Source organism: Phyllobates terribilis, unplaced genomic scaffold (assembly GCF_046119375.1).
Source record: "Phyllobates terribilis strain yellow unplaced genomic scaffold, ASM4611937v1 Scaffold_11__3_contigs__length_659146591, whole genome shotgun sequence".
Taxonomy (NCBI): Eukaryota; Metazoa; Chordata; class Amphibia; order Anura; family Dendrobatidae; genus Phyllobates; species Phyllobates terribilis.
In genome coordinates, this window is record NW_027362771.1 from 295933981 (window position 1) to 295958805 (window position 24825).

The following is a 24825-nucleotide window of genomic DNA, read 5'->3' on the forward strand; positions in this document are numbered from 1 at the left end:
GAGCAGAGTGACCAGAGCAGAGTGACAGGGAAGAATGACCGGAGCAGAGTGACAGGGAAGAGTGACCAGAGCAGAGTGACAGGGAAGAGTGACCAGAACAGAGTGACAGGGAAGAGTGACCAGAACAGAGTGACAGGGAAGAGTGACCAGAACAGAGTGACAGGGAAGAGTACCAGAGCAGAGTGACCGGGAAGAATGACCAGAGCAGAGTGACAGGGAAGAATGACTAGAGCAGAGTGACAGGGAAGAGTGACCAGGGCAGAGTGACAGGGAAGAGTGACCAGGGCAGAGTGACAGGGAAGAGTGACCAGGGCAGAGTGAGAGGGAAGAATGACTAGAGCAGAGTGAGAGGGAAGAATGACCAGAGCAGAGTGAGAGGGAAGAATGACCAGTGCAGAGTGAGAGGGAAGAATGACCAGAGCAGAGTGACAGGGAAGAATGACTAGAGCAGAGTGACAGGGAAGAATGACCAGAGCAGAGTGACTGGGAAGAATGACTAGAGCAGAGTGACAGGGAAGAATGACTAGAGCAGAGTGATAGGGAAGAGTGACCAGAGCAGAGTGACAAGGAAGAGTGACCAGAGCAGAGTGACAGGGAAGAATGACCAGAGCAGAGTGACAGGGAAGAGTGACCAGAGCAGAGTGACAGGGAAGAATGACCAGAGCAGGGTCCAGTGTGGATCAATCTGAGAGCGCATGGGGTGGAGCTAACTGCAGCGCTGCCAGCCTGTAGAAGAAGATCAGGTTAGTAGCGCTCCAGACCGCACCGTGCACTGCACTGAGTGCAGGATTTCAGCTCAGATGGAGAACAGGCATGTGTGCAGTGTGCCGCTCTGTCTCTACATCAGAGAGCCACTGCTGCCTTCTGCTTAATGGCAGAAGCGGCCGTGGCTCCGGGTGGGCCCCTCCATGTGACGGGGTCCAGGGCGATGGCCCCCTGTGTCCCTCCAGTAGATATGCTACTGCCTCCACCTCATAAGAAAAACAACAGAATGACTTACAATTCTGGAGGAAGACGAAGAGGGAAGTTTAACACTATATGTTTGTCTCAGAAACCACCTAGCACCACATCCCATCAGCTCCGATTATATGTAATTAGATAACCCATTGCTTAGAAAAAAATGGGTGACCAAAAAAAAATAAAAACGTTCATGAAAGGACTGAATTGTGGCAGCATTATATTGTATTACCACTAATGGAATGCCATACGAATGTAAGAAAAGTATCTATTTTATTTTTAATTTTTTCATGTTGTTTTCTTTCTACAGATCCAAAAAGCCATTATGATCCAGACTCAGAAAGCCAATTTGCCTTACATCAGCGTCGTGGAGCCATTAAACAGGCCAAGGTTCATAACATCAAGTGTCATGAGTTTATAGCTACTTTCTTCCCACAGCCAACGTTTTGCTCCGTTTGTCATGAATTTGTATGGTAAATTCAATAATTATTGCTTCTTAACACATTTATAGTACGTTTAGTTATAATTTGGTTTGTGTATATCAGACTTTTATATTGTATTCTAGTTTGCAAAAATAGGGCCCAATTCAATAAGACTGGCGTAGTGGAGTGAGATGTGCCTAATTCAGTAATAGAAAGGCAAAAAGCGACAGGAGCGCAATGTAAGGACACCTGAGATTAAATGAAAAGTAATTGGGGGCCAAAAGGCCAATCACCCCGATGGTTGCGCACCCTTGCACAACTGCGGTGAAAGCCTGAATGCCGTGTTGTCTGGCTGGAGATGCAAAGGAGTCCAGCCGGTTGATGTGCCGCTCCCCAAACACTTCTTGGTTTGTCACGTGAGTTATCATGTGATGCAGGTCCTTGACGACGTGCAGGCAGGTCTTTGCAACAGCGGTGAATGGAAATGTCACTTAGCTCCTCCAAAATAGTAAGTGATATTAAACAAAACCCAAAGCAGCTCCACCAGCAGTCCCAAAGGGACAAACAATAGAAAGAAATGCGAATATGCCAGTGATCTTAAGCGCTAGGGTGATGGATGGGGATAAAAAATCGCTGAATAAGACAGGGGTAAATGGTCAATTGAGACCTTTTATTAGAAATCTGATGAAGACGGACTGCGTGCTGTCGAAATGCGTTGTGGATTATACAAGGATTTCTAATAAAAGGTCTCAATTGACCATTTACCCCTGTCTTATTCAGTGGTTTTTTATTCCCATCCATCACCCTAGCGCTTAAGATCACTGGCATATTCGCATTTCTTTCTAATTCAGTAATAGGCGCACACCACTTAATAAATTAGACGCATCGTACACATGGCATGCGCCTCCACCAGAAATGCTACGAGTACATTCCTAGCGAAATTTGCTCCAGTAAAGTAGAGTACATTTTGAGGAATTTGATGGGTGGGCTTTGCCATACTGTCCCGCCATAGCCACCCTCATTTTCGCAAAGCAGAAAAACGCCAAAAGTTTTGTAATTTTTGCACAAATTCGACATTCAGAAAAATGTTGTGACATTTCAAGGTGTTTGAAGCCAGCATGTGAACCATGATGAAACAGGCCACAAAATGTAGCATATGATCTGTTGTTTTTTCTACTCTTACCCTGATTCATCACTGCCTTTACGCCTGTTTTTATCTAGTTTTGCTGAGACCCCCAGCAATCCTGAGAACAGGGAAATCAGGCTCTGCAGAGTCCTGTATTGAATGAAGTGGAAGTGCACATGCTCGTCTATGGTACTGCCAGAACTAACCAATTGTTGTGGTTATCTTTCTGCGGCAGTGCCATAGACAATGCATGGAGCAAAGGTTGAGCATCTGCATCTCCACTCTATTCAATACAGAGTCTTGTAAAGCAAGCTTCATGGATTCCAGAGCGTCGTTCGTGGCATTGTTTGGGGTCACAACATTTGTTGGATGGGCCAGTTCTCCTCCTTGAGTTATAATTCAGGCCATCGCTATGCCTGTGGCATGGCACGCCAATGCTGTTATATGATGGCGCCTTGACTCTGCAGCATTAGTAGTGCATTAGAAGTGCAGTGGGATTGGAGAGAGGTAGCTAGAATTAGGAGCTAAGTATGTGACGCGCCCAGGGGATGGGGGCAACTCGGCGCCCGGGCCTTGTTGCCTGACCTCGGGGGATGTCGCAGTGGTCGACTCCCGGGCCCGTACCCTGGGGTCACTCTTTAAAGAAAGGGGGAAAATTATATGGGATAGGGAATGTTTGTGACGCCACCCGTGGTGTCTGGTGAGGATCACCAGCGCTGCGACTGTCCTGTGAGGCCGGTGTTCAGGCAGCTTAGTTGGTGCGGCTCATCACAGGTGGAGCGGGGCCTCAGGGCAGCGTAGGAAAAGGGATGCAGGACAGAGGGGACCCCACCGGGTCAGAGGAAGGATAGAAGAATAGGCACGCACACCGGAGTTCACTTCAGTACCTTTACTGGTGGTGTTTTCAGGCATGATCCAGGGCACTGTAGGGTGAAGGGTGCATATCAGGACTCTCCCCAGTGAGCGGGTGTGGGGCCTCCTGTTTCTTGCCTTTTCCTGATAAGTTTCCAATCTGCCTGGAGCTAGGCCTAACTTGGTCTCTGTCTTGCACCTGCTGACCTGGTGGTAGGGCCTTCTGTTGGAGATCACACTCCCCGGTCTCTTGGGCCTCCGTGTCTCCTGACCCTGGTATAACAGTCAGCTTTTGGTGTTCCTGGGACATATAGTTCTCCAGGGGTTCCGGTTATTCCTGCTGGGGATATAGGCCCCTGTAGGCGCGGACCCGGTGTCCGGTAAATGGTTGTGGGGTGAGCTGGTTAAGCTCCTCTGCCCCCTATGTAGCTCGCTTACTCCACTCACCCTCGGCCACGCTCGGGGCCCTCAATAAGCTTCACACTGGCAGTAGGCCTCGCTACTCTTCACCGCTCTTATGGCGTCGGCACGCCTTAGGCTCACTAACCTGAGATCCCTGAGTCTGGGCTGGACTGACAACCTCTCTGGCTGCAGCAGACTGACTGTAGACTCCAGACTGAACTGCCTAGCTCCACCTTCCCTTTATATATCCCTAACGGGCTCCATCTGCTGGTCTGAGGTGGAAGGTGGAGGTGTGTGAATGCTATGAGGGCCTCTTGTGGAGAAATCCGTCCATGCACCCCTCTGGGATCTGTGGCACCAATGTGCAGCAGGGCTCCACATTCCCCCCTAGCAAAGCTCAGTACTCCCGGACTGAAGTAATTGTTATAACAGGTAACGATAATAACTCTTCCCTTTATGGGAGGCACTTTGCTTGAATGTTGCATATAAAACATTATAAATAATAAATAGATATGTGCAATACAATAAGCAACCTCAAATTTCAAGTCTCCTCTGGTGAGGTCCCCTAACAGGGTGTCCATCTCACGGGTTAAAGTACTTGGTAGCTTGAGGGACCTGTCCAAAGCAAACCCTCAACGTAGGCCCTGGGGTGGCTGCAGGGCATGGCGATCCTGAGTTGGACCTCCGCTTGTGCCACACCAGACAGGTTTTTGTTCTGAGGTCACCTGAAGGGGCACTCCAGGGAGTGCAATTATTTACAAGAAGCAGTTTTTGGGCTGCACACAGTCCTCAGCCACAAAGGTCTTTATGTACCCTTACGGGTAACTAGAGGCAACAAGGGAAGTGTCCATATCACTTAAATTGTCCATTGAAAGCAAAACACAAAGTAATAAATACATATACAGGAAAATACACAAGACAATACCCCAGGGGCGACTATCTACACTGTCAGAGTTTCCTTCTCTATTCTCTGTATCTGACAGGGGTCTGACCTCGTGTGCTACGTGTCGACCTACGTGGTACTGGGATGCGTGAGGCACTAGTATTTACATTACCTCCCATTCTGTCAGTTCTAAGTGTTGGGGGACTGCAGGGTTGCCTTAACCTCTCTGCGGGACTGGCAAGTAAACCATTGGCTGGGACTTCTTGCTCTGCTCCAACCGGGGATCCCTCTACCGGGGATTCTTCTTGAGCAGGCTCTTCTGAAGCACTTACAGATTCTACTTGCTGTGGAGGGTCTTCTGGCTGTTGAAAGAAGTGGATCACAGGTATTATTACTGCTCCTCCTAGTTGAGGCCAATCTGCCGGGAAATCTCCTAAGTCAGTATGGAGTACTGCTTCTTTAGGCTCCTCCGGTACGGTGAGAGGCACTTCTTCTTGGGGCTTTAGCAGGTCTGGACACAACTTCAGATGGTCTCTAGATACCGTTGCAGTCGTTATTCCTCCGTCTTTGCTAATCAAACAGGTCTTTTTGTTATCAAATCTTGAATTTAACACAGTGTAGGGTTCTCTCTCCCACTGGTCATCAAGTTTGTGGTTTCTCCTTTTCCTCTTTAACACCACTTCTCCTGGTGTGAAGGGTTCTGCGGGCGCACTTTTATTGTAGTGGGCTGCCTGCTTGTCCCTTACCCGAGTGAGACTGTCTTCGACACAGGCCTGTACCCTTCTGTACTGCTCCTGTCTGGTCGTGTCCCAGTCCTCAGTAGACATATCTGCTTCTGGTTCTACTACACCAAGCTCCAGGTCCATGGGCAACTTCCCGGGTCTTGCTCGCATGAGATATGCTGGAGTACAATTGGTGGAACTCACATGTATGTGGTTGTACAGATCTACCAGGTCAGGTGGTAGGTCTGGCCACTGATTTCTCTCCTCTAGTGGTAAGGTCTTCAGCAGGTCGATGACGATGTTATTCATCTTTTCACAGAGACCATTGGTTTGGGGGTGGTACGGTGTAGTCCGGATCTTTTTACACCCGTACAGATGGCAGAACTCTTTGAACAGTTCGGCTTCAAAGGCTGGGCCTTGATCCGTCAGCACCTGCTCCGGGTATCCATGGGGCCTGCAGAAGTATGCCTGAAACGTTCTCGCTGCTGTCTCTGCCGTCAGATCCTTGACGGGGACGACCACCAGGAACCGGGAGTAGTGATCCACCATGGTCAGGGCATATGAATATCCTGACCTGCTGTGTGACAGCTTGACATGATCCAGGGCCACGATCTCCAAGGGACGAGTCGTCTTTATGGGTTGCAGGGGTGCCTTCTGGCTGCTGTAGTCTTTTCTTCTGAGGCTACAGGGTCCACAATTCCGGCACCACCTCTCAATGGAACTGCGCATTCCTACCCAATAAAACCGACACTTCAACAGGGTTTCTAGCTTCTTCCAGACAAAGTGCCCCACCTGATCATGGTAGGCTTCCAACACCATCTGGATGTCTGTCTTGGGCATCACTATCGGCCATACCATCTCATGGGTTTTGGGGTTGACGTACCTCCGGCACAGCTTCTCTCTATAGATGAACAGCCGGCTCTTCTCATTCCACAGCTGCTTGGCTTGTAGAGACTCGTCTTTCTCCAGGGAGGAACCTTCTTGGATTATCAGCTCTTTGATATGGCTGACAACCGGGTCGCTGTCCTGGGTCTCCTTCCAGCTGTGGTGAGGCAGGGGGTTTAACGTCTTACAACGAGCCTCCTGGAGGCTCGTTGCTCGTGGACCATTCCATTCCAATGAAAGGCAGGTAGTTCGATCTCCTCCAGGTCATCCACTTCTTCTTCAGTACCCGACTGGTGAGGCACCCTGGACAGGGCATCAGCGTTGGCGTTCTTGCGGCCCGCTCAGTACTCAATAGTGAATTGGTAGTTTGACAGCCGAGCCATCCATCGTTGTTCCATGGCTCCTAACTTGACTGTTTCCAGATGAGTCAAGGGGTTATTATCAGTGAAGGCAGTGAAATTACTGGAGGCTAGGTAGTGCTTGAACCGCTCGGTGATGGCCCAGACCAGGGCCAGGAACTCCAACTTGAAGCTGCTATAGTTCTCTGGGTTCCTCTCGGTCGGACGGAGCTTCCTGCTTGCATAGGTGATCACCTTTTCTCAGCCATTCTGCTTCTGACTCAGTACAGCTCCTAATCCTTCGTTGCTGGCATCAGTGTACAGCAGGAACAGTTGGCTGTAGTCAGGGTAGGCTAGGATCTCTTCGCTGGTCAGGATCTCCTTCATCACCTTAAAGGATTCAGCTTGCTCCTTACCCCACTGGAACGGGGGATTTCTGCCTCTGGGGGACTGTCCTACCAGGAGGTCTTGCAGAGGTGCCGCTTTCTTGGTATAGTCCTTCACAAACCTCCGGTAATACCTGACTAGTCCCAGGAACTGACGTACCTCCTTGAGGCTCTTCGGCTCCGGCCATTTCTGGATGGCAGTGACCTTCTCCGGTTTCTGGTGTCACTCCCTCTGGACTAACGATGTGCCCCAGGTACTGTACCTTTCGCTTGAGCAGGTGGCACTTTGAGGGCTTCAGCTTCATCCCATACCGGGACAGCGACTCAAATACCTCCGCCAGGTGCTTCAAGTGGTCCTCATACATTTTGGAGTACACTATCACGTCGTCCAGGTATAGTAGTATAGTCTCGAAGTTGCGGTGTCCCAGGCAGCACTCCATCAATCTCTGGAACGTTCCGGGGGCGTTGCAGAGTCCAAACGGCATACTATTGAACTCACAGAGTCCCATCGGGGTGGTGAACGCCGTCTTCTCCCGATCCTCCTCAGCAACAGCTACTTGCCAGTACCCACTAGTGAGGTCAAGGGTGGAGAAGTAATTTGCAGACTTTAAGGCAGCCAGGGATTCCTCTATACGTGGTAAAGGGTATGCATCTTTATGTGTAATGCGATTTACTTGTCTGTAATCTACACACATTCTCATGCTTCCATCCTTTTCCCTGACTAGAACTAGGGGAGCTGCCCAGGGACTGCAACTATCCCTTACTACCCCTGCCTTCTTCATGTCGTGCAACATCTCTTTCGCTTTCTGGTAGTGTGCTGGTGGTATAGGCCTGTAACGTTTTTTGATGGGTGGATGGTCATCCATGGGGATATGGTGTTGAACCCCCTTAATCCTCCCAAAGTCAAGTGAGTGCTTACTGAATACCTGCGCGTATTCCTGAACCACCCGGTGTACACCCTGCTTCTGATGGGCAGGAGTGGTGTCTGTCCCAACATGGAGCTGTTGACACCAATCCTCCACCTGGGTTGCCGGGTCATTATCCTCCACTTCGTCTGGTGAGGTTAAGGACTCCGCCGTGTGTATGTAGTTGTTATTTACTGTGTGCAGTTTGGCAACAGTGGCATAGCGTGGTAATCTAACCTCGTCCTCCCCATAGTTTAGGAGGCGGACGGGCACCCTCTCATTGCATACATCCACTACCCCTCTGGCAGTTAAGAGTGTAGGTCTATGCTCTGAACTAAGGGGCTCTACTACCGCCTGGTAGCTCCGTCCTTTGAGACCTATTGCTGCTCTACACCAAATCACCATTTCACTCATCGGGGGAATCACAATGGGTACCGGGTCTGTCACCCGTACATTACCAATTTCACCGCCTGTTAGCTTTACCTGTTGCTGGTGCATAAGACCTCGGATCTATTTCTGCAGCGCCCTTCTCTGCCCTGGTCTGGCAGTGTCAACTATCTGTTGGAGCAAGAAGAACACTTCTCCCAAACAGTTACTAACAATATTTGTGCCAAGTACCATATACAAGTCTTTATCATCAGGATTAGTCTCTACTACAATTAGTCTCTGGTCCTTCAGTTCCACTCTCCCCACCTTTACTGCCACATCCTTAACCCCGACTAGGTTAAGGGGGAGGCTGTTTGAGGCATACACGGAGAGATTGGGATCTGGCGGGTGAAGTTCGTCTATGGACCAGAGCCTTTTGTAGAGGACATCAGGCATGATGGTTACCTGAGATCCTGTGTCCAGCAGAGCAGGTGTCGTGATGCCATCCAGCATGATGGATAGGAAAGGTCTTCCTCCCATGAACCTGCGGTACCAGTTTGATGGGCCTGAGGGGTCTACTCCTGTGTGTCGGCCCTCGGCCCCATGGTTTGCTCGTTTAAAGGACAGCTCTGGACGGCGTGACCTGTCTTGTGGCAGCGGAGGCAGGCAGGGTCCCTCGGCGGGCGGCGTTGGTCGCTGGTCCTCCCAGGGGGTGGCGTTGTCCTCCTCCTCCTTCTCATCCAGGGGACATCCTCAGGGCTGTCGGCTAGCAGGATCCTTCCTTCCTCCTCGGGCTCCGTCCGCAGCTGCAGGGCACTCAATACAGTGGTCAGGGTTTTGCTCAACTGACGCACTTCAGAGCGCAGGCTGTCCAGCTCACTAGGGGACGTTGCTGGAACCTTGGCTTCAGCAGCCACCGGGGAAAAGGTGGACGCTGCAGGCACTGGGGTGGCCCCACCCTGTTAACATTGGATAGCAGTTGTTTCCAGGGGCTGCAGTCCTTTTATAGCCATGTCCTTAAGGGTGTCAAAGGTGGCATCTGGATGATCCAGGGACCACCAACGCACAGTCCTGCAATCCTCTTGAGACCTCAGTCCCCAGATAAACTGTTCCTTCAGCATTTTATTTTCATCATTGATGCTGGTTGGACTAACCTGTTTCAGAGCTCGCAGGGCCCCTTGTAAATGCCAGGCATAGTCCCGAACACTGTCCTCCGGTTGCTGAGAGCAGTTGTAGAACGTCATCCAGAGGTCTGTCTCGGTACGATTCTCAAAGACAGTCTGTAACTTTTTAAAGATTGCGGACACTGACTCCTGGTCTGCGGCCGACCAGGTTTCTACTTCTCGCTCCGCAGCACCAGTCAATTGTCCCAATACAATAGCGGCTCTTTGCTTGCCTGTCATAGAGTACATGTCCAGTATACCGCATATTTTCCTTTTGAATCCAGACAGGGTATCTGGTTTGCCGCTGTACTGGAGGAGCCACTTCGCTCCAGGGATGTACGGTAGGGCCATGGGTATGACAGGGGTAACAAGCCCTGCTGGTGGAGCGGCTGCTCCGGCCTGCTCGGCGCGGAGTGCGGGTTGATCATCAGGGCGGTTAACCGGTACTCCGGCGTTGTGCTGTTCATCGGACATTCCGGCGCCCCCCTAGCGAACCGTGGCCTACCTTCTTTTCTTTTCTTCCAGTAGGCCGCAGCTCCGCAGGTGATGGTCTTCCTTCAGGACCTTGCGTCGCTTGCGTCCTACGTCAGAGCGCTTACTGGGACTCCTTCCAGGACCTGGCGCTTCCTGGTTTGACATCGAGGCGTGGGGCGTGTCTGGGGCTTTGCGCGCTTCAGCAGGTACACCTCTCAGTTTCCCACGGTTACGCCCTTCTTCCCGCTCGGCGGCACAACAATGGCGGCAATCTTCGCCACAGTTAAATACACAGTTCTGATTAAAGGCGCACAGTACCCGTGGCAACGGGCACAACACTCTGTCGTTGCAGCGGGCACGGAATCCTGTTCGTGACGCCAGGAAGAGATGACGCGCCCAGGGGATGGGGACGACTCGGCGCCCGGGCCTTGTTGTTGCCTGACCTCGGGGGATGTCGCGGTGGTCGGCTCCCGGGCCCGTACCCTGGGGTCACTCTTTAAAGAAAGGGGGAAAATTATAGGGAATGTTTGTGACGCCACCCGTGGTGTCTGGTGAGGATCACCAGCGCTGCGACAGTCCTCTGAGGCCGGTGTTCAGGCAGCTTAGTTGGTGCGGCTCCCCACAGATGGAGCGTGGCCTCAGGGCAGCGTAGGAAAAGGGATGCAGGACAAAGGGGACCCAGCCGGGTCAGAGGAAGGATAGAAGAATAGGCACGCACACCGGAGTTCACTTCAGTACCTTTACTGGTGGTGTTTTCAGGCACGATCCAGGGCACTGTAGGGTGAAGGGTGCATATCAGGACTCTCCCCAGTGAGCGGGTGTGGGGCCTCCTGTTTCTTGCCTTTTCCTGATAAGTTTCTGACCTGCCTGGAGCTAGGCCTAACTTGGTCTCTGTCTTGCACCTGCTGACCTGGTGGTAGGGCCTTCTGTTGGAGATCACACTCCCCGGTCTCTTGGGCCTCCGTGACTCCTGACCCTGGTATAAGAGTCAGCTTTTTGTGTTCCTGGGACATATAGTTCTCCAGGGGTTCCGGTTATTCCTGCTTAGGATATAGGCCCCTGTAGGCGTGGACCCGGTGTCCGGTAAATGGTTGTGGGGTGAGCTGGTTAAGCTCCTCTGTCCCCTATGTAGCTCGTTTACTCCACTCGGCCACGCTCGGGGCCCTCACTAGGCTTCACACTGGCAGTAGGCCTCGCTACTCTTCACCGCTCTTATGGCGTCGGCACGCCTTAGGCTCACTAACCTGAGCTCCCTGAGTCTGGGCTGGACTGACAACCTCTCTGGCTGCAGCAGACTGACTGTAGACTCCAGACTGAACTGCCTAGCTCCACCTTCCCTTTATATATCCCTAACGGGCTCCCTCTGCTGGTCTGAGGTGGAAGATGGAGGTGTGTGAATGCTATGAGGGCCTCTTGTGGAGAAATCCGTCCATGCACCCCTCTGGGATCTGTGGCACCAATGCGCAGCAGGGCGCCATATATGCTTTCGCAATCCCCTCTGGCCTCAGTGTCTCTTTTGGCAATGACCAGTAACAATAAAAGACAAAAGAAGTTTTATCTTGAGAACAGGGTCAAATTTTAAAAACTAAATTGTCTAGTTGCAATCACTATCCAAATATACCTATATAAGAAGATGGGAATAACCCTTTAAGAGGCACTACTCAGTATCTGAGCAACTCAAACCCTGGCCCGTACCTATGGCCTGTGACATGCGGGCCCAGTCGGGTGCAGCAGGGCTTGAAGGAAAGTAGGTACCAGTTCCTTGGATAATGGGTAATGCTGGCTCTTACTTTGTATGACACAATTGTTATCGACACACTTATTAGTGTACGAAGCCTTTTTCTTGTTATTTTATGGGCATTTAAATTTAGTTGACTTCTGCCTTACACAAGAGTTATGTTTTCTGTAATGAATATTATGTATCATAGGCTCTAATATCATACTAATGGCCAGAGGGATTGGCTGAATCATAGCTTAGATGATGAATTTTGCAAAGATTGAATGGAATTACATTAATTAATATATATCATTCATTGCATATTATGAAACTTAAACTGTAAAAAAAACATTATTGATATTTGTTCTCCATTTTGTAATATTTGTTTAGGGGCCTCAACAAGCAAGGATACCAATGCAGACGTAAGTATTTTAGATCTTATTTTAATGCTCTGGAAACCTGTTGATAATGGTCTACAATATTTATTTTTTCCATTCTTCATTTTTTACGTTTAGAATGCAATGCAGCTATTCACAAGAAATGTATTGACAAAGTCATAGCAAAGTGCACAGGATCTGCGATCAACAGCAACGAAACAGTGGTATGTTTGATATCGATATTTCATTTTGTGTAATTCCTTTATTACATACTTTATGTAGAAAAATATGTCAATCAAAGTGACGGTGAGTGATTACAGTCACCATTTCCAGTATAGTGAGCGTTGACTGTAACCGTTCCTTACACGATCCCCATGGCTGAAAGCATCAGCTCATGCGAGGGTATAAGTTAATTTCATCCCAGTAGCCATGCTTTCAGTAAGTCAGCTAACAAGCATTTTAATGCTATTTACCTGCAGCTTAACCCTATATATGCAGGTAAATAGAGATTTTGCATGACAGGTTCCCTTTAAGGATTTGATTTGTGTTTATTTTGCCTTTTATGCCCTTTCGATATTGTTCCTCCCTCACTGGTATTCAGATATACCACCTAGGAAAATATAGATTTCAAGTCGGTTTTCTCCAGTAAAGAAATTATAAATGATGTTATTGGTAGATGATAAGTCATTTTTCAATACCTTTCTGCTTGCACTACACTGCTGATTCTCACATGACCACTTCAGAAAACCTTCAAGTCTCCTCCACTTCAAAAGTGTTTGAAGTCTAGTCCCTATACCCTTGAGACGCACTTTGTACCTTCCATCTACACTTCATAGGCTTAGGTTCATGTAACAAAAATTATCAAATACAGAATAACAAATGTAAGCAAGGCACACTTGGTAGTCCTCCTTCTCATGATGAGGACTTTTGAATCTTTTGCTTATGGAATGGGTTTGTAAAGTGATATGACTTTGATGCTTCATTTTTTCTGACATTGTCACTCTTAACAGTCAGTTATAAGTAGGTAGAAAATGTGTGACTCACTTTAGTAAGTGATCAACAAATGTGCAGTCGGTGTCATATTGGGTTATTTTCGAAGGAACATACTCTTTTCAAGTCCTGGCCTAAAGGTGGTTTCACACATAGCGGTGCATTTTTTGTGGTTTCGTCTTTGAATTTGTGCTTTTTACAATTCTGGTGTTTTTATACAAAATCAGAATGCTCTAGTTATGTACTGTTTTACTCACATAGGTTTGTGTATTTGAAAATGCATGTAAAAAAAGCCATTAAAAAAAAAAGAAAGCAAGAAATTGATTTTGTTTTTACAAGATAAAATTAATGTAGAAAAGTTGGAACAAAGTTTCTTGGCAGGAACGATGCTGCGTCAAAAACACAGGTTTTGGTGCGTTGTTTGGTTGTGTTTTTAGGATCCCAAAGTTGAGCTTTGCGTCCACCACAGAAGCATGAACACAGGTCACCAATGCATGACATATATGAAACCATATTAACCAAAATTTCAAATGTAACAGTGGGGGGAGGTGAATTGTTCAGGAATAGTTTACCTAAGACACTGGCAGTGTATTGAGTTTGTAGGACACTATTTATTTTCTCACTATGAGCCAATGAGTTGCTCAGGAATTGTTCAATTTCACACATCCATGGGCCACAGGTATTGTTCAATCACACACCTAGCTCAGCCAATGTTTACATTGTACACATCATTAATTTAATTAAACTGTCATAATCCAAACTGCCATCTCAGGTGACCAAGACAAGATGGTAAAATCACAAAACTAAATGAGTTTCACATACTGCTGTACTTGCTTTTTTACTAAAAATGCAGCAAAACAGTGGTTCTTCACCCCCCATTACTTTCAATGGGTGAAAAACGCTGAAAAAATGCAGAAATAAACGCTGAAAGAAGTGGCATGCTCTATTGTGCAAAAAAACATGCAAAGCACAAAATACTGATGACACAAAAACCAATGTGTGTGCATGAGATTTCGGAAATCTTACAGACTTTGCTGGTACTGTAAAACGCAGCTAAAAATTAGCATAAAAAAACGCTGAAAAAGCGCCTAGTGTGAACATGGCCTTAAGGAGAAAGTATTATGATACTACCAAATACTAATATGTGATTGATAGGGATCCGACCACTAGACACACACTGGTCAATAGCTAGAACATTAAGGGCAGCGCGGTGGGTCAGTGGTTAGCGCTGGAGTCCTGGGTTCAAATCCCACCCAGGACAACATCTACAACGAGTTTGTATGTTCTCCACGTGTTTGCATGGGTTTCCTCCCACACTCCAAAGACATACTATTAAGGTTCCTTGGTGGTGTAGAGTAGTGAAGGGGTTAGAATCAGAATTCCAACTGGCCTAGGGTAGGAGAATGGTTAAAAGGGCACTGTATTTTCAACAAACTTTGCATAAATCAATAGTATAAGCAAACAAAACAAACAAAATAAATTATCAGTTGGGTTAGGGGCATTTGACCCCTGAGTAGATATTTAGGGCTGCCCAGCCATCTGATGCTTTACTGGCTCAGTACATTAGGTGTCCATATGTCCATACACCAAGTTGTGCATGTTTGCTGAAGACATGTCTCGTCACACTACCTGCAAGAGAAAAGCGCTTGTGGGCCTGGAGATGTCATTGTGACTTTCTGGCTGTGACATAAATCAGATCAATGAAGTAGTCACATTATTGAGCGCTGTGTGTGCCATCTGGTTGTGTACGCTGGCAACTGAGTTTAACTGGATTACTATGTGGCAAAGTGACGCAGCAGGCCTGTGGATCTTGAAATGGGGGAATTGATTGATTTTTGCAAGCTTCCTGGGAGTCGTTAACTTGGGGACTGGGTATGACAATTGATTCTTGAAAATGGCGTAACAGGATAATATGTGTTTATATAACAATATGTGGAAAGATGTCACAATAACAACTTTACATGCGTCATTCATGCCTGTAAATGCAATTTTACACTTTAAAATTAGGGTCCTGCGTATATGTACACATGAAACTAAATGCAGAGCCGAATATGAGAGCGGAGTAAGTCGGTCTGTCACACTAGATTCAGGATTCATGTGTCCTAACGGATTTATTAGCTTCAGTGCTGCAGTGGGCTGACGGCTGGTGGAGGATATATTGGGTGGTCACTCGCTCTCTACAGCACTGCTGCTAATCTATTAGGAGACAGGGCACAGTGTGCAGCTTCATGGGAGGGAACACTGACTATTAACTTTATCAGTTATCATTGTGCTGCTTCCCTCTGTGCTGCTTTTACTGTGTTTTGTATAGCTAATACTGTACATTTTATATTTCTACTGGTTTTCTTAGGTATGGTGATTTTGGTGCTTGTTTACATGAGTGGAACAGAAATATGATCATTCTGCCCATAACTTTTTATTTTTCCGTCGATATAGCCGTGAGAGGGCTTGTTTTTTTGCAGGACAATGTGCACTTTTCAATAACACCATCCATTTTATCATGTGATGTACTGGAAAGCAAGAATAAAATTCCAAGGCGAAATAGCAAAAAAAGAGCAATTCTCGTTTATTATATACAGCGTTCGTTTTACTGTGACAATAGTTTGGCAATATGATGCTCCAAGTCAGTACAATTACGGAGATACCAAACACACATAGTTTTTGTTTTATTAAAGGGGTTGTCCACTACTATTGAAAATAGCCCGATATATTTTTATGATGAAAAGAAGCTTCTTTGTAAAAACCTTCCTCTGCTGTTTCTACCTGTGAGCGGCGCTATCACTGGCTGCTCACAGGCTGCACGTGACCCCCCGCTGATGTCACGTCAAGTGAGGTATGACTCAGTACTGGGGTCCCTGTGGTGGCTGCTGGGTCGTGGGCGGGGTTACCCTCCGCGTCACTCCCTGCATTCACTGCACGCTTTCCCAATGAATGGGGAGAGGGAGAACACACGGTGGATGCCAGGTGTGATGCGCGGGGCAACCCCACCCACAACCCATCAGCCACCGTGGAACGCAGAAGAGAGACCCCCGGCTGCATCCGGAACCATGATGTGACATCAGCGGATGTCAAAGCCGGCTGCAGCCGAGGGGTCACGTGATGCCTGTGAGCGGCCAGGGATAGTGCCGTTCACAGGCAAAAACAGCAGAGGGAGGTATTTACAAAAAACTTCTTTTCATCATAAAAATACATTGGGCTATTTTCAATAGTAGTGGACAATCCCTTTAAGTGGTGAAAAAAATGTCAGAAATTTGTAAAAAAAAAAAAAAACACAAAAATTTGTTTGTGACGCTATTTTCCGAGACCCATAACGTTTTAAATTTTCGGGATATGGAGCTATGTGAGGGCTTGTTTTTTTGTGCTGGAGCCGATGTTTTTTTTATATCATTTTAGGGTAGCTACTATTGATGAGCGAGCGTGCTCGTTTAACCCTTTAACCGAGCATGTTCGGGTGCTTACCGAGTATCTTCTGCGTGCTCGTATATTATGTCCCTGCGTCTGCATCTTTGTTCGACATCTTTGTTTTTTTGTTTTGGTGTCATATAGTAGCAGCATTGTTGTTTCTAAGATCAGAAGGAGTGCTCACACCCCCAATGCCATTTCATTCATCCTCCACAAACACGCTATATATCATTGCTCACACAGGTCATAAAAATTCAAAAATGGGATAAACTCTAGTGGAATAGCATGTCTGCTTTATTAAAGAGCCCATGAAATAGCAAAGCTGTAGCTACTATTCTTCTAGCTCAGCATTGTGTTGTTCCTCTGTTATTTTTCATGTAAGTGTATCTGTTTATCTGTACCCAGTCTGCCTCCATCAGTATCTAATGTGGGGGAACACCCATTCACAGGGGAAATAGTAAAACCCAGCTGTCAATTTATTCTTATGTTTCCAAGAGGCTTGACAGAGGAAAATATAATTTTTGTATTACTTTCTCCCAAAAAATCATGAAGCATGTCCAATTTTTATCTGTGTCACTAATGAAAATCATTCATAAAATTCTAAGGGTGAACTTTTCCACAATTTTTCAAGTTACACCCCAAACGTAAATGTATTTTCTTGGGATTTTATGTGATATACCAACACAAAGTAGCAAGTATTTGTGAAGTGTAAGGCCACAGCCCCGCTATCAGTATTTGGTCAGTATTCAGTCAGTATTTTTTCTCAAGAGTAGGAGCCAAAACGAGGTGAGGAACAATCAGAGAAAAGGTATAATAGAAACAAGTGCACCAATTCTGTATTTATCACCCACTCCTGGTGTTGTCTCCCACTCCTGAGAAAAAATACTGACTGAATATTGACCAAATAGTGATAGTGGGGCCGTGACCTTAAGGAAAAAATACATGGTGACGTGTAGTTGTATTCAGCCCCCTGTAATCTGATACCCCTAAATAAAATCCTGAGTGATCAATTGCCTCCAGAAGTCACTTTGAGTTCACTTGTGTGTAATTTATTCTCAGTATAGCTACAGCTGTTCTATGAAGGCCTCAGAGGTTTGTTTGAGAACATTAGAGATCAAATAACATAATGAAAACCAAGGAACACACCAGACAGGTCAGGGATAAAGTTGTGGAGAAGAGTAAAGCAGGGTTAGGTTATACAATAATAAAAGGACTGAACATTTCACCGAGCTTCAATCCACCATCCAAACAGAGGTTCAATCAACCATCCAAATGCACATCACAATTTTCAGAATTATATTTTTAAAATATTTAGAAAACCATGTATCATTTCCTTTACACTTCACAAATACTTACTACTTTGGCTTGGTATATCACATAAAATCCCAATAAAATACATTTAAGTTTGTGGGTGTAATATGTAAAAATGTTTAAAAGTTCCCAGGGTATGAATACTTTTTCAAGGCACTGTACGTTAAAAATATTTAAAGAATACCTGGAAAGAGACCCATTGCACTGCTGTCACATCAATGAACATATCCCGCAAGCACCTTCCGTGCATATAATACATCACATTTTACCTGCATATCACAATGATAATAATGACTGTAATGAATGCCGAACTCCCAGAATATTATATCTAAGCTTCAGAACCTCTATCATGTCTTTTTGTAAAATGTCATATTCCAGTACTCAGTAGATTCCAATGACCTATCTTTTCACAGCTCCACAAGGAGAGATTTAAGATAGACATGCCACACAGATTTAAAGTATACAATTATAAAAGTCCAACCTTCTGTGAACACTGCGGGACTCTTCTGTGGGGTCTGGCAAAGCAAGGATTAAAGTGTGCAGGTAAGTCTAGGAGTCTTCTTATCGACAGCAGTATAGATGAGCAGTGATTCTATCTATAGCTCTAACGCTATTTTATACTGTCTGAGAAATGCGACTGTGGTTTCAGCTGTTCTGAAAGTTTTATTGGCAATTCAAGAATAAATTACTAACACTATCAGATAGTATCTACTGCTTATTCCCATCATTAGACACTGTATAGATTTACCACGACGGTGTATATAAAGCTTTAACTTTCTAAAGTGATAGCAGTTTCTTTTTACTATGTACTTTACATGGAATTAAATTAAATGTATAATGTACACGCAACAGTCATAATACAAAAAAATCTACAATATGGTTTTGTAAACCCCCATTCACTTCTATTTTATTGTACTTGCATCTAAATTACGACATGTGTAAGGTGCCCATAGATGCTACTTGGCTCGACATGCAAGTTTTAGTAGGACAAGCCTTTGCTCCTGCAAGAGATACGTTATTGTTAGAGGCGTCTGACAGAGACTCATTCCCTATTCATTTTTAGGAACGCATTATTAGACTGTCTTATTTCCAACACTGAAAATATAACCCACACAGAGCACGGAGGTCTGCCCACTGGGACCCCCGTGGACGGCATTCTGGAATGCAGCTGTGGAATGGAGCATTCATACTACCATTTCATTAATTATCTATGGCACTGCCAGAGAAACCGAGTGCTGCACTCTGATATCTCTGGCAGTCTCATGGACAATGAATGGAGCAGTGGCGCGCACGCTTGGGCACCACTCCATTCTGAAAGGCCATTTCATTGCACATTCTATTGCTTATGGAGGTCCAAGCAACAGGACTTCTGACGATCATAAAGTTATCGTATAGCTTAAGTTTCGTTGTTTGGAACAACCTTTTAATAAGTATGCCTAAAACAGTTATTAAATTGGTGAAAATTGTCATGTGGCAATAGATTTTTTGTAAATACTATTGATTTATTTGAGAAGTGATATGATAATCATTGTTTTTCATCTTTTTTTTATAAAGAATGTGGTATGAATGTTCATCACAAGTGTGAAAATAAAGTAGCAAACCTATGTGGGGTTAATCAGAAGTTGATGGCAGAAGCGCTGGCAATGATTGAGAGCACACAGCAGGTAATTAGCGATCATGCCTGGGAGTTGTATGTCTCTCCCATAGCATTTACATTCTCATGTAGTGAAATGAAATGTACACTGATATACTGTAGTGTCTATTTTATACTTATTATTTATATACTCTATTTTCATCATTGATCTACATACTACATTTCCGTCTCTCTAATTTCATTAGGCCAAATATGATCTAAACCAAACGGTACATTATAATCTATAGCCTGACTTTTTACACAAAAACAAGAATACTTCCCAGAAGAGGGAAGGAGAAACATCCACAAGGAAAGTTTAGTTTCCGCTAGTTAGCGTTACCAAAGGAAAAAATAATGGCTTCTAAACCAGTGTGAACGGAATGTGAAAAGCTTCAGATTCCCATTTATTGTAATTTCTCACTTTCTAAAACTGAAACTGATTTCATCCCATGTATAACAAATTACATAAGCAGTGTTCACACTAGTGTCATGTCTTCCATTTATAATGCAGGCTAAATCACACATTTCATTAATTACACAGTCTTTGATATGTCTGATTAGATACCTGGTTTAAAGGATATGTATATAATTAGTTGTAAAATATGGAAATAAGAACCAAATAAAATCCCAATAGAAAATGGAAAGAAAATAATCACCACTTGTATCCCATTGTGGATATCTGTTCGATTTCATTGGTGGTGCTTTGAAGAAGGAGAATCGTTATAGTACGTTGTACATTTCTTAAGCATTTAAAGAGAACCTGTCACCAGGTTTTCCCATATAACAGGGCCAACACCTGTGAGTCCAATGTGACAGCATTCTGCAATGCTGTATATATGTTCACAATGCACACTGCATAACACAAAAAAATAGCTTTTATGATACCTTATGATAATGTTAGTTTGTGAGCCAATCAATTCAGCACTCTTGGGATCTTCTTTACAAATCTGGGTTGCCTTTACAATCATATAAAGGGAATCTGTCACCAGGTTTTTGCTACCCCATCTGAGAACAGAATGATGTAGGAGCAAAGACCCTGATTGATAGCTTTCTGTGTACACTGTGCATAGGCAGACAGCTGCAAATCAGTGGTGAGGGCGAAGTTTTACGTAGGTCATGAATATGGAAGATTAATTGGCAGCCGATTTACTCTAGTGATAATCTCCTGCTTATAAAACATGGATTTTACTAAAACTATAGCAAGCATCCTGGTAAGTGACACATCACAAGAATCAGAGTATGTCTTTTTTATCTCAGATTAGATGGCAAAGACCTGGTGAGAGATTCCCTTTAAAGAGAGGTTGCTTAATTATAAATATTTGGTGTTGTGCTTTTGTTCCGATTTTAGGGTAGGCGACAGAGAGAATCTGAACATATCTACAGAGAGGGGCCTATTGAAGTTGGTGACAGGAGCACATTTCAAGATCACGCTGTAGTAATATCTGTGAAGAAAGGTACAAAGCATGATGATGTACAAGCCACATACAGTGTGATTAGCAATGTGATTGACTTCTTCCATTATGTTTGTATTGGAATGAAATGTGCACTGATACAGTGTCTATTTTATACTTATTATTTATATACTCTATTTTTATTATTGACCTACGTACCACATTTTCTTATCTTTAAATCTGTATATACCAGAGTCTCAAGGCATTTCTTGGGAGTCACCAGTAGAAGAGCCAAAATATGCAGAGAACACAGTTGGGCCGGAACTGAGGATAGAAGAGCCATGCAGTCACATTAAAGTGACATTTGATGACTTTGTATTGCATAAAATGCTTGGAAAGGGAAGCTTTGGAAAGGTAACACTTCATAGATCACTAATCCTCTATAGTTGATGGGGAGGCGAGGTTGTGAGTTTTATAATAATGGCATGTCCTTAGCAAAGTTTATCAATTTTATTAGTGGGGGTCTGACCCCCATCAGCAGAAGGAAGGGGATGCAGCTCTTCAAATATCCAGTTTAAAATTATTACTTGGGTAGCAGTGTTTCCTTCTTCAGTCTCTGAGTTTCTATAGTTATTTTAAATACCATCTTGTTCTGGAATATCAATATTTATATTGTAAATTATATTAAAGAAGCACTGGCAAGAAAGTTTTTATCCTCTTAATATATTGCAGTCATCATGTTATATACAGTGGCATGTAAAAGTTTGGGCACCCCTGGTCAAAATTACTGTTGTTGCGAACAGTTAAGCAAGTTGAAGAAATGATCTCTAAAAGGTCTAAAGTTAAAGATGACACATTTTGTTTGTATTTTAGGCTTAAAAATTTATATATACTTTCATATTTTACATTTTAAAATTTACAAAAAGGAAAATGGGCCGATGCAAAAGTTTGGACAACCTGCATGGCTAGTATCTAGTAGCACCCCCTTTTGAAAGTATCACAGCTTGTAAATGCTTCAGCTTTTTTACAGATTGTGTCATGTTTGCATCAAGAAGTTGTTGAAATTTCATTGAATCCATTCCTCCCTCTACCCGTGAAATGTTCCCCCGTGCCATTGGCTGCAACACAACCCCAAGGCACGAATGATCCACCCCCATGCTTAATGGTTGGCAAGATGTTCTTTTCCTAAAATTCTGTGCCCTTTTTTCTCCACACATACCTTTGACCATTGTGGCCAAAGAGTTCTATGTTAACCTCATCGGTCCGCAGGACTTGTTTCCAAAATGTATCAGACTTGTTTAGATGTTCTTTTGCATACTTCTGACTCTGAATTTTATAGTGAGGACGCAGGAGAGGTTTCTTCTATTTATTCTTCCACAAAGGCCAAATTTATACAGGTGTCTGCAGGTGTCTCCGAACAGTAGAACAATGTACCACAACTCCAGAGTCTGCTAAATCTTTCTGAAGGTCTTTTGAAGTCAAGCGGGGGTACTGATTTGACTCTAGCAATCTTAAAAGCAGTTCTCACTGAAATTTTGCAAGGTCTTACAGACTTTATCTTGACCTTCACTGTTCCTGTTAATTGCCATTTCTTAATTACATTTCGAAATGAGGAAAGGGCAACTTGAAAACGCTTTGCTATCTTCTTATAGCCTTTTCCTACTTTGTGAGCCTCCACCATTTTCATTTTCAGAGTGCTAGGCAGCTGCTTAGAAGAATCCATGGCTTTAGTTTTTTGGCACAAGGTTAGAGGAGGCTTGGTTTTATAAAGCTGGGAAATTTGCTTCATCTGGCTTTTCCTAATGATTATAGTGAACAAGCCATAACCCTAACAGGCTAATTAAGGTCTGAAATCTTTATCAAAGTTAAGTGAGCACACAAATCTCCATGGGTGCCCAAACTTTTGCTTCGGTCCATTTTCATTTTTTTGTCATTTTTAAAATGTAAACAATGACAATATATTTTTTCTGCCTAAAATACAAAGGAAATGTGTCATCTTTAACTTTAGGCCTTTTAGAGATAATTTCCTCTTCAACTTGCCTAACCGTTCACAATAGTAATTTTGACCAGGGGTGCCCAAACTTTTATATGCCGCTGTAGCACTGTGTATTTACAATTGGTCATTTTGCCCTTCTACCTAGTTAATTCTTCACTTTTCCATTAGGTCTATGATATCACGTGATTAAAAAACAGACTAGCTGAATCCGTCTAAGCACTATGTAGAGACAGGAAATCACTTTTTCCAGCATGAATCATCATTAGAACTACAATTCTACATCACTGTAACGTCCCTGGCAGAGGGAGGAGCGAAGCAACTGGGTCAGGAGTTGAAGAGGGGGTGGAGCTGGGCTGACAGGGACTTTGCAGTGATGTAGAATTTTAGTTATAGTTCTGACTCATGCAGAGAAAATAGACTTCTTTTTTTCTACCCAGAGCTTAGAAGGATTCAGCTGGTCAGTTTTTAATCACGTGATGTCATAGACCTAACTGAAAAGAGAAGAATTAGCTGGGTAGAAAGGCAAAATGAGCAATTGTAAGTAAACAGTGCTATGTAATATGATGACTGCAATATATTAAGAGGATAAAAACTTTTATGGGAGGAGTGCTTCTTTAATATTACAGTAAGAATCATATTGGCTACTAAGAGAATAAAATAAAGAGACTGATGCCTTACAAACAATATGCACTGACTTTAAAAGTTTCAATGGATTTATTAAAGTAGCACGATATCGGTATTCTGTAGTACTTCAGGCAACAAATCAAGGCAAATTTCAATAGAACATTTTTTTTTTATTTTCTCCTTTTCCTTTGCATTAAATAGCTCTAAGTATATGCATTCTTTTATGATACGCATCTGAGGAAAAAATTGCATGTGTGTTCAACAGATGTATCAGCTAGTCCCAAGGGATCATAGGCCATATTAATACAGGGAAAGGAAGAGTAAGATACCTTGAAGTATGGATAAAGTATTGATCACAAGCAACCTTCTTGGCAAAGCAGATCCAGCACATGAAAAAACAGTATTAAGAAATAATAATAATAAGAAGAAGATATTCAAGCCGATACTAAACATATGTTATCTTAATCTTTACCAAAAAGAAGAATTCGGAAGGATTTCAGTTGCCTCTTTTCCGTAAACTGGCACAGCACGCACAAGTCATATTATTGTAGGGTTAGGCTAGAAGTAATTTGCTTTGTTTTAAATGGGTTAGTGAAATGAATCCTCTTATTTCTGTATATCTTCAATTTCTCTAGGTTTTCCTCACAGAACTGAAGCAGACTAACCAGTTCTTTGCAATGAAAGTTTTGAAGAAAGATGTAGTTCTCATGGATGATGATGTTGAATGCACAATGGTAGAGAAAAGAGTCCTTTCTCTTGCATGGGAACACCCTTTCCTGACACACCTGTACTGTACATTTCAGACAAAGGTACCAGCACTTTAATAATCCAGTATGACAAGGTTCTTCTTTGTCAATGTCACCTGTTTACATCATCCTCTTAAAAGACACAGAAATTAACGTAATGTTTTGGTCAAGTGAGGCAAAAATAGAGTTTATTATCTGAGGTCTCCGTATTCAGTTCCCATCTTTATGGTACATCTTCTATTACTTTCCTACACGCTACACCAGTATACTTATTATGTAGATTTATTAAATGTAGTAATGCACAAAGCACTAAAGTGTACTGTGATGTTAGATGTAGGGGGATACTCTTTTAAAAATAAAAATTACATATGGATCCGTAGTTGTTTCACCAAATATATATTTTTAGGAGTCCATAGTTACAGAATTTCTACCCATCAAGTAGACTTATTTTACATATGATTTTATTGACTGTTCTGAAAAACAAATAAGCAGAAATTCGTAAGTTTTCCATAACTAAACTAAAATCCTCACTTTCATCTATACAGAGCTGGATTCGCTTGGCACAAGAGTGGTCAGATTTTATGTTCCTCAATGCTCCCATATTTCACTTCATCCCCAATAGGCTATTGAAACATATATGCATCACTAGAATAAGTAATTGCAATCAAACACAATAATTATTTAATAGTAGTTATAGAGCATTGCTCTGTAAAAATAACTTTAAAGGGAATCTGTCAGTAGGATCAGCCCTCCTAAA

The 24825-nt window shown here is 44.0% G+C and overlaps 1 protein-coding gene across 2 annotated transcripts in view; it reads left to right on the forward strand.

Annotated features, from left to right (window-relative positions):
- Positions 1-24825, forward strand: part of PRKCQ (protein kinase C theta) — a 242426-nt gene that overhangs the window by 154276 nt on the left and 63325 nt on the right. For both annotated transcript variants that reach the window (XM_073652454.1, XM_073652453.1), the window contains 8 exons: positions 1268-1430; positions 11989-12020; positions 12114-12199; positions 18092-18221; positions 19233-19342; positions 20660-20765; positions 20956-21116; positions 23958-24131. In XM_073652454.1, coding sequence (XP_073508555.1) covers positions 1268-1430; positions 11989-12020; positions 12114-12199; positions 18092-18221; positions 19233-19342; positions 20660-20765; positions 20956-21116; positions 23958-24131 — 962 coding nt within the window. The remainder of the gene's footprint in view (positions 1-1267; positions 1431-11988; positions 12021-12113; positions 12200-18091; positions 18222-19232; positions 19343-20659; positions 20766-20955; positions 21117-23957; positions 24132-24825) is intronic.